This window comes from Humulus lupulus, chromosome 9 (genome assembly GCF_963169125.1).
Source record: "Humulus lupulus chromosome 9, drHumLupu1.1, whole genome shotgun sequence".
NCBI classification, from domain to species: domain Eukaryota; kingdom Viridiplantae; phylum Streptophyta; class Magnoliopsida; order Rosales; family Cannabaceae; genus Humulus; species Humulus lupulus.
In genome coordinates, this window is record NC_084801.1 from 11,650,814 (window position 1) to 11,660,401 (window position 9,588).

Sequence of the window (9,588 nt, forward strand, 5' to 3'; positions counted from 1 at the left end):
GGAAAAATTAGATATTAATTAACTAATAAGAAGTAAACATTTAAATTAATAATATGATAAATAATTAACTAAATAAATAAACAATTAAGTATTAATTAAATAATTAATTTTTTAGTAAAGGAAAAATTAGATGATAGATAACTAATTAATTACATAAATAAATAATTAATTAAGTATAATTTAAATAATTAGTAAACATTAGATAATAATAAGTTATTTAAATAAAGGAAAAATTAGATAATAGATAACTAATTAATTAATTAATTAAGTATAAATTAAATAATTAGTAAACATTAGATAATAATAATTAATTAATTAATTAAGTAATTAATTAATAATTAATTAAATAATTAGGAAAGATTTAATTTAATAATATGATAAATAAATAATTAAATGAATATTAAATAAATAAACAATTAAGTATTAATTAAATAATTAATTTTTTAGTAAAGGAAAAGTTAGATAATAGATAACTAATAATAAGTAAACATTTAAATTAATAATATGATAAATAATTAAATAAATAAATAAACAATTAAGTATTAATTAAATAAACAATTAGTAAAGGAAAAATTAGATGATAGATAACTAATTAATTAAATAATTAATTAAGTATAAATTAAATAATTAGTAAACATTAGATAATAATAATTTATTTAAATAATTTTAGGATAAATTAGATAAAATAGCATAAAATATGATGATAAAACATAAAATAGCATAAAATTATTGTTATACCCAAATTTCGAGCTATAGTAAATATGACCTCGAAAGCTGAGTTCGCAATAAATGGTCTCGTGAGGGTTAGGGCATGCTCTAGGATTGTAAATCGAGCCTACAAAGTACGATACACGACCTCGAGTATCGTGACCTCGAAATGATCTCGATCTCGAAAGGTAGTTCTGAGAGCACCCTCATCTTCAGGAACAACTTCGGAGCAGGGGTCTTGAGCTCGACGTACTTTCTCGAAAGCCACGTTAGCTCGGGAGATGTCACTGGCTCGGGCAATGATGGGAAACTTGGGAGGCAAGAGCCTTAGAGATACGCGATCGCCGCTTTGAATATCAACAAGTATTATAAACATGAGATGTAATCCTCATTTATTAATGTAAATCCCCAAGAATCGTGGGATATTATTTAATCAGTTATGCGTTTCCTGGTCTTCAGGGACGTTTCCTTTTTTATCTGATTATAGGCATTTAAAGCCATTTATTTTATTCACAAAAGAGTAACTACCCAAAATATGTGGGATAGTATTCTGCATCCTTCTCTATAAATAGAGAAGCCATGCACCATTGTAAAGGACCGAAATTCTGATCCTTGAGAGAAAACTCTGGAGAATTCATACTAAAGAATTTTACAGAGATAATCTTGAGATTAATAGCAGAGACTCATGGACTAGGCAGATTTAACTGCTGAACCACGTAAAAAATCGTGTGTTTGATTTGTTTGTTCCGTTTGGCCATTGTCATTTATTGTTTTTGTGCTCTTCTTTTATCTGTTGACGGAAAACGGCGTCAACAATTATTAAATGTGTTATAATATAATATAACAATTATATTATAAAAGCATTATAAAGTAGCATAAAACTATTAAATGTTTTATAATATAATATAACAATTATAATTGTTTATATTATAAAACATTTTAAAGTAGTTTAAAACTATTAAATGTTTATAATAGACTATTATAAACATTTTATAACACTTTAAAATATAAGACTATTCACATATCGTAAACTTATATACTTTTATAACACTTTAGATGGCGATTGACAAGACTTGGACGACATTGAGAAATCGTGCTTGTCGAGAATATTGGAACGGTCTACAAGCTTTTTTGACGATGGCGTCGGAATATAAGGATTCCTCTGGTAGAATTAGGTGTCCGTGTGTTAGATGCATAAATAATAGGCTTGAAACTTTACCTGTGGTGAAAGCACACGTATTCGATTGGGGTTTTCATCGAGGTTACGAGAAGTGGATATATCACGGTGAAGCGGAAGCAGATGTGGCCAATGCGGTGGACGCCAACGATGATGATGTTGATGAGATGATTCCAATGGCCGAAGACTTCCTTCTACCTACAACTGAAGAAGTTGAAAAGAATCCTGCGGCAGGACAATTTTATGACGATCTGTTTGACGAGATAGAGGCTGAGTTATATCCTGGTTGTAATTGGATATCTTCTCTTAACTTTTTAGCAAAATTATTGCATTTGAAAGTTAGAGGCAAGATTCCCAATAAAATCTTCGATGAATTACTGAAATTACTAAAGCTTTCATTTCCGAAGGGAAATAAAATTCCATCAACCTACTACGAGGCTAAAAAAAGATTACAGAAGTTAGGGTTAGGGTACGAGTCAATTCATGTATGTGAACATGATTGTTGTTTGTTTTACAAAGAGCATTCAACTAAAGAGACTTGTCCAATTTGCAGAAGTAGTAGATGGATTTCTCCTGAAAAAACTGCTGCAAAAAAGGTACCACATAAGGTAATGCGTTACTTTCCATTAGCTCCTCGATTAAAACGACTGTACAGTTCAAGACTTACAGCGAAGCAAATGTTATGGCACTATACTGGGAAATCAAAAGACGATGGGATAATGAGACACCCAGTGGATGGGTTAGCGTGGAAGGATTTCGATGCCAAACATCTTGATTTTGCTAGTGAACCTCGGAATGTTCGTTTAGGTTTAGCTGCAGATGGTTTCAATCCGTTTGGCAACATGAGTCAAGCATATAGTATGTGGCCTATGGTGTTGGCTAACTACAATCTTCCACCTTGGATGTGTATGAAAGATAATAATTTCATATTATCCATTCTTATTCCTGGACCAAAATCACCGGGAAAGGACATGGATATATTCTTGAGACCATTGGTGGATGAGTTAAAGGAGTTGTGGGTTAATGGTGTCGATACAAGAGATAGTATAACCAACACTATGTTCAAGTTGCGTGCAGCCTTATTGTGGAAAGTAAACGATTTTCCTGCTCGTAGCTATTTATCTGGATGGAGTGGTCAGGGATACAAAGCTTGTCCGACGTGTAATGAAGACACAACTTCTATTCGAGTGATCGGTAAGACATCCTACATTGGTCACAGAAGATTCCTTCCAAGTAACCATCGAATGAGAAGAGACACTCAGTTTGACGGACAAATCGAGAGAAGACGTCCACCAAGATGTTTTACTTGTGAGGAAATATTAGAACAAGTAAACAAACTTGTACCACAAGTTCTTGGAAAACACGAGATGTTTGGAGGTGTCAAACGTAGGCGTATTGCAGAAGATCAAAATTGGAGGAAGAAAAGCATATTTTATGAGCTTGATTATTGGTCTTCCAACACTTTAAAACACAACATTGATGTCATGCATGTGGAGAAGAATGTGTGTGATAGTTTGTTAGGCACAATTTTGGATAATGATAAATCCAAGGACACCACTAATGCAAGACATGATTTGAAAAGGTTTGGAGTAAGGGAATCGTTGTGGATATATGAAGATGACAGCGGAAAGTTAATGAAGCCTCATGCTCCTTATGTTCTCACATCTGATCAAAGAATGCAGTTTTGTAAATTTATTCGAGATGTGAAATTTCCAGATAATTTTTGTTCCAATTTAAAGAAGAAAGTAAATGTTGATTTAACAAATATCAACGGTTTAAAGTCACACGACAGTCATGTAATAATGCAACGATTACTATCAGTGGGTGTTCGCAAGTTTCTTTCAAAGAGTATATCGACTACCATTTCTGAGTTATGTAACATTTTTAGGCAAATTTGTGCAAGAACTATAAAGGTTAGCGATATGGAGGAAGCACAAAAAGATCTTATTCTAATATTATGTAAAATGGAACTCATATTTCCTCTGGGCTTTTTTGATATAATGGTACATTTGATTTTACATTTGCCTGAAGAAGCAATTCTGGGTGGACCGGTATTTATGCGTTGGATGTATCCTTTTGAAAGATACATGAAAAAATTAAAGAATTACGTTGGAAATAAAGCTCGTCCTAAAGGGTCGATAGCCGAGGGTTATGTTGCAGATGAGGCTTTGACATATTGTTCGGTGTATTTCAAAGGTGTTGAAACAAGATTTAATCGTCTTGATCGCAATGAAGATGAGGTGACACCAAGAAATCTTTTTGTATTTCAATCGCAATGTCGACCTATAACAAAAGAAACTCTAAAGCCTCTTGATCGTGCGACTCGTGAACAAGCAGAGTGGTACATATACAACAATTCACCTGAAATTCAGAAATATTTGGAGTAAGTTTCTTCCCAAAAGTTGCTTTTATTTCATTGAAAATTCTTTCAACTGATTCAAAATTTTTGTTCTTATTTATAGTGAACACTTAGAAGAAATCAAACACAAATATCAGGATGGAGATCATAACATTTTACATAAGAAATATTTTCAGCGACGGTTTCACAAGAAGGTGAAAAAAAAAACCTACCCTATATTCTTTCATCCTTTTAAGTATTGTTTTCAATTCTATAATAATTTTATTTATTCTTTTAGATATACGACTTACAAAAACTTGGATCGTTAGATAATGGTGACGAGTTGCTAGCTTTAGCATCTGGATCAGATCATTTAGGAGCTTATTACGAAGGTTGTATAGTGAATGGTGTCCGATTTATGTCAACCAAACGAGATTTAAAGAGGAGCACTCAAAACAGTGGAGTATTTGTTGCTGGAACAGAAGATTTTAACTATTATGGAATACTTGAAGAAGTATTAAAGTTAACATTTACTGGCTCATATTCTGTGACATTGTTCAAGTGTAAGTGGTTTAATACAGATCCAAGAAGGAAAAAAATAATTATAGAGAATAATATTACTAGTATAAACACTAGCGGGGAGTGGTACAAGGATGACCCATATAAACTTGCAAATCAAGTGAAGCAAGTATTTTATCTCGATGATTTACTTAGAGGAAATCAGTGGAAAGTTGTTGAGGGTGTAAACCATCGACAAATTTGGGACGTCGAGAACTGTGAAGCTAATTCAGACGTTGATGTGGTACATGATATTAGCTCATTAAATTTTGTGTTGACTGTGGATCTCGGCGAGTTGGTTATGCTACCTACTCAAAATTCGATTGACATTAGTACAGTACAAAATTTAAATGTTAGTCAAGAGGATCACGAGTTAGGCGATGAAGAAGCAAATGAAGAATTAGATGAAGAAGATGATTTATTAATTGATTTTTGTGAAGATGATGCTAATGTTAATTTAGTTAATGATGAAAGTGACAGTGATTATTAGTTTTATGTAATGATTACCTTTGTAACAAACACAAAAATTTGAATTTGATATGTATTTTCAATTTATGTTGATATTGATTTTGTTTAATGTTATTTCATTGCTTAATTAAATTTGATGGTATTAAATCTTAAATTTGATTTCTATTCTTATTATTAAATCTTAAATATTTATGAATACAAGAGAAATGTCAGCTGATATAGTATCACATCACGGTGGAGATGGTGGTGGTCAAGACCCCACAGATCCTAGCAGGATACCCTCAACTTGCGAGTCAGGTTAATATCTAAATTTTAGTTATGTGATATATTTTAATCGTAAGCTGTTTAAATGTTTAAGATTTACTAATATTTTTATTTTTATGTATTAAACAAATTAATAGATCGTCTTGCAAGAAGGAGGGGACGTGACCCTGCCAGTAATATTAATATTGAAAAACGAAGGCGGGATGCTGGCAAACCACTTGAATTGCAACTTGATCCGGCGACAGACAAAGTGGTTGGTACTGAGCACCAAGCTTTTGTTCGCCAATTGAGTACTGAAGTTACATTACTATTGCCGGGACATTATTTAGATTTTAAAGATGTTCCTCGGCAATATAAAGACCAGGTCGTTCAAAAGATGAAGGTAAAAAAAAAATATCTAATTTTTTATATTATACATTTTAGTCTATAAAAATTTAAACTAACAATTTTTTTTTTAGTATTGCTATAATATCGATGGGCATCCAGAACCTGAAAGAGTTATGGGAACTCTGTATACGGAGATGCGCAAAAGATATTCAGAGAGAAAGAATATTAGGCATTCTCATTTCCAAAAATATTATTCTGGAAATCCGAATGATTTGGATAGTGCTCTCAATGTTATTCCTGACTTGTGCTCAAAGGAGAGCTGGAAAGAAATCGTTGATTTGTTTCTGAGCCCAAAGTTTATAGCGCGATCCACGCAGAACAAGAAAAATAGAAAGGAAATGAAGTATTTGTCGACGCAAGGCTCTAAATCAATGGCAGCGATCCGTAACGAATATGTAAGTAAAATTCTTAACTTTATTTGATATTATTATATTATTAATTAAACTAACACTATTATTTTGTAGGATGAACCTGATGAGCATGCTATTGATGCTTGGAGAGATACTCATATAAAAAAATCTACGAAGACTTGGGTTAGCGAAACTTGCAAAGAACTACATGTAAGTTAAAGTTTTTTATTTCTTTATTGATCTTAAATTATAGTAATATTGATTTTTTAACATTTTCTTTTGGCAGGAACAAATGACCCAAGAGATGGAGAGGCAAAATATTCAAAGTAGTCAGTCAGGTTCGGAATCTGCTTCTAATGAAGGTTCTACTGCTAAATCAATACAGTATCAGGTTATGAATAAAGTCCTTGGCTCGAGGTCTGATTATCAAATAGGAGTGGGATACAGGCCTAGAGGCAAAGGGAAGAAATCAACATCTAGCTCCACAAGTCAAAGTTCAAGCCAAACCCAGTCACAAGTTCCTACTAATGTGACTCCAGAGATGATGAAAGTTTTGGCTGAGATGTGGGTTAAGATGCGTGATAAAGTCGAGTCAGGAAATTTTCAGACTGATTCTTCCCTCCATGACCCACGCTATGAAAGTTTATTGCAACAGTTCTTACCTTCTCAACAACAAGGTAGTACATCTAATCAAAGCCCGGGGACGTCGTCGATGCCACAACAACCACAACAAAATTTTCCAAACATATCTGGTGGTTCATCTCAGTCGCCACTTTTTAATTATATGTTTGGACTTTCTTCCCAGTTTCCTCAGACACAACCTATGGGAAGTCAGTTTGGAGGATTACCGCAGCAGCAGCAACAACAACCTATGTATGGTCAATTTGGGCCGTTCATGCAGCAGCAGCCGGTATATCCTCATTATGGAGGATCGACACAGCAGCCCGTTTATAATCAGCAGTACTACACTTCTCCGAATCAACAACAGCAGCAGTCTCCTTTGATTCTCCCACAGCCTCGGCCATATTATCCTTCGCCGCCAGTACCACAGTCTCATGAAGGTTTGGGTCGAAGCATGAATATTGAAGATTTTTTAAATGAATCTTTTGATGAAGACAATAATAATTAGCTTAGGTTTTATTATTTATTATTAAATTTAAGTGTATATTTTTTTATTTTGAAAGAACAATTTTAGTATTTTAAAGTTGTATTTTTAATTTGGATATTAATTTAAATAATATTGATTTTATTTCTAAATTTTATTAATATTTTTTAATTATAAGTTTAGTTATTTAATATTAATTATATATAATTTATAAAAATTAATTATTTTTTTTAAATATATTTTACCATTACCGACAAATTATTACCGTCAGACATGATTCTGAACAAATTATTACCGGCGGGAGGCTAGTTCCGCCGGCAATAATGGCCTTTATTGAACGGTTTTTATCGGCAGATATTTGCCGGCGGAGACCGCCGGAAAAAGTATTACCGGCGGCTTTCCCCACTATTGCCGGCGGTTTTCTCCGCCGGTAATGACTGTTTTTCCTGTAGTGAAAAGGAATTCTCAAGGACAAACGACTGGGCAGTACATTGACGAATGTCGTCATTCCTGCCTACGACATCAACAAATTCAAGCCTGTTGTCTTCTCCACTTATGCTGTCAGTACATCTCTCTCTCTCTCTCTGTTTTCTTTATTGTATGTAATGTATATATTATGATAGAATTATATTTGGAAAATGGTGCAGGCCAAAAGTAGTACAAACTTGAATGCTAAACTTGCAGATGTTTGCATTAGCACTTCAGCAGCGCCAGTTTACTTACCAGCTTATAAGTTCTCCAACGGATCTCTAAACTTCAACATGATTGATGGAGGCGTTGCCGCAAATAATCCAGTACGTACCTACGAACGTACTAAAAACTACTGATGTTGATGATCGATCACTTAATAATATGCATGTTTATATATATGCATTGACTAATTTGTTCATAAAAATTGCAGACTCTACTTGCTATTCAAGGAGCTTTAGAGAAAAAGGGAAAGATCGATACTCCACTTGTTATAATCTCCTTAGGAACCGGCACTGAGAGTACTGTTGGGAAATACAACGTTGAAATGGTTAATAACTGGTGGGCTCCTAACTGGATAAATAATCCGAGCCGGAATGTTTTGGGTAGTCCAGATCGTCCTATCTTAGACATCTTTGCTGATGCAAGCTCAGATATGGTTGAGCACTACTGCTCAATATTTACTACTCAATCCAATTACCTCCGTGTTCAGGTGCGCAATTATTCATTAATAATAGTGAATGTTTTTGACAAATTAATATTAATACCCATGTTAATTGCAAATATATATACATGTATAGGATTCTTTGCCGAAAGATCTTGTTTCCTTGGATAAAGCTACCCCTGAAAACCTAAATAAACTGGAGCAGTTTGCCAAGAACTTGCTCAAAAAGCCTGTTACAAAACTGAGTCAATATTCCTTCGACCGTGAAATCGCCTCAGGAAATTTGACCTACGAACAGGCACTCGATAGGTGCGTGATACACTTTTCTCAATCTTTCCTTAAACCAAAATGAAATTTATATATATATATATACTTTTTATATATCCAATAATAATAGTAATAATATATGGTTGGGATTACGTACATGCAGGCTTGCACATTACCTTGTTGAGCTAAAGAAAAGGCGAGGTGGCGAGGTGCCCAAAAGCGTGTAACAAATGGTGGTTCTACGTAATATATATATAATAAAAAGCTTGACAAGGTCTGCTGTTTGTCGAGTGATCATATAAATAAATACTTCCCCTGCTGATCTAAATGGAAGTACACCATGCCGATAAAGATCACCACATCACATATGTGTGGTTAAGTTCGTGCTGTTTCTAGCTAGTGAAAGTCAAGTTCTATGTATCGTGTGTAATAAAGTACGATCATATGTATATGTATATATATATATATATGTATGAGTGTGCATTGTCTTATTTATAAAATATTAAGTGTGATTTTAAATAATGTTGATGTGTCTTCAAGTTATATGACGGATAGTTAATTATTAATATTGTTGAAAATTACTGGACACAAAACTCATAGTTAAACAAGAATCAAATCTAATACCAATAATTAGATAAAAAAAACCACAAAAACAATCACTCAAAACAGCACAATATCTATATATTTATATATATAAATATACTTGTTCGGCCAGTTTACCTGCTCCTTGAGAATCTTCTACTATTAATTGCACAATTACAAGCTATGAAGATCAGTCCAACTCTTTATTGAGTCTCTCAACGAAACAGCTGGCCCGATCAAACACACTCATCT

At 33.4% G+C, this 9,588-nt stretch overlaps 2 protein-coding genes across 2 annotated transcripts; both read left to right on the forward strand.

The window, feature by feature from the left end:
- Positions 1-1,845: 1,845 nt before the first annotated feature.
- LOC133799424 (uncharacterized) lies at positions 1,846-5,271 on the forward strand. The gene is made up of 5 exons (XM_062237441.1): positions 1,846-2,951; positions 3,105-3,798; positions 3,988-4,226; positions 4,348-4,438; positions 4,522-5,271. The coding sequence occupies exons 1-5, from the start codon at positions 1,846-1,848 to the stop codon at positions 5,269-5,271; spliced, it is 2,880 nt and encodes a 959-aa protein (XP_062093425.1).
- Positions 5,272-7,678: 2,407 nt separating this feature from the next.
- On the forward strand, positions 7,679-9,276 carry LOC133799425 (patatin-like protein 3). Its single transcript, XM_062237442.1, has 6 exons — positions 7,679-7,772; positions 7,815-7,915; positions 8,003-8,149; positions 8,257-8,535; positions 8,624-8,796; positions 8,918-9,276. Exons 1-6 carry the CDS (start codon positions 7,679-7,681, stop codon positions 8,979-8,981), a joined length of 858 nt encoding a protein of 285 aa, XP_062093426.1. The 3' UTR covers positions 8,982-9,276.
- The last annotated feature ends 312 nt before the right edge of the window (positions 9,277-9,588 follow it).

Bases quoted from the DNA above. Each gene is read 5' to 3' on its own strand.
- LOC133799424 (XM_062237441.1), top strand. From the start codon at position 1,846: ATGGCGTCGGAATATAAGGATTCCTCTGGTAGAATTAGGTGTCCGTGT. The intron at 2,952-3,104 runs GTTGCGTGCAGC...CATTGGTCACAG, and splicing joins ATAACCAACACTATGTTCAA to AAGATTCCTTCCAAGTAACC. The intron at 3,799-3,987 runs GTTAGCGATATG...AAAAAATTAAAG, and splicing joins TTTGTGCAAGAACTATAAAG to AATTACGTTGGAAATAAAGC.
- LOC133799425 (XM_062237442.1), top strand. From the start codon at position 7,679: ATGGCCTTTATTGAACGGTTTTTATCGGCAGATATTTGCCGGCGGAGA. The intron at 7,773-7,814 runs GTTTTCTCCGCC...TGTAGTGAAAAG, and splicing joins TTTCCCCACTATTGCCGGCG to GAATTCTCAAGGACAAACGA. The intron at 8,536-8,623 runs GTGCGCAATTAT...ATACATGTATAG, and splicing joins CCAATTACCTCCGTGTTCAG to GATTCTTTGCCGAAAGATCT.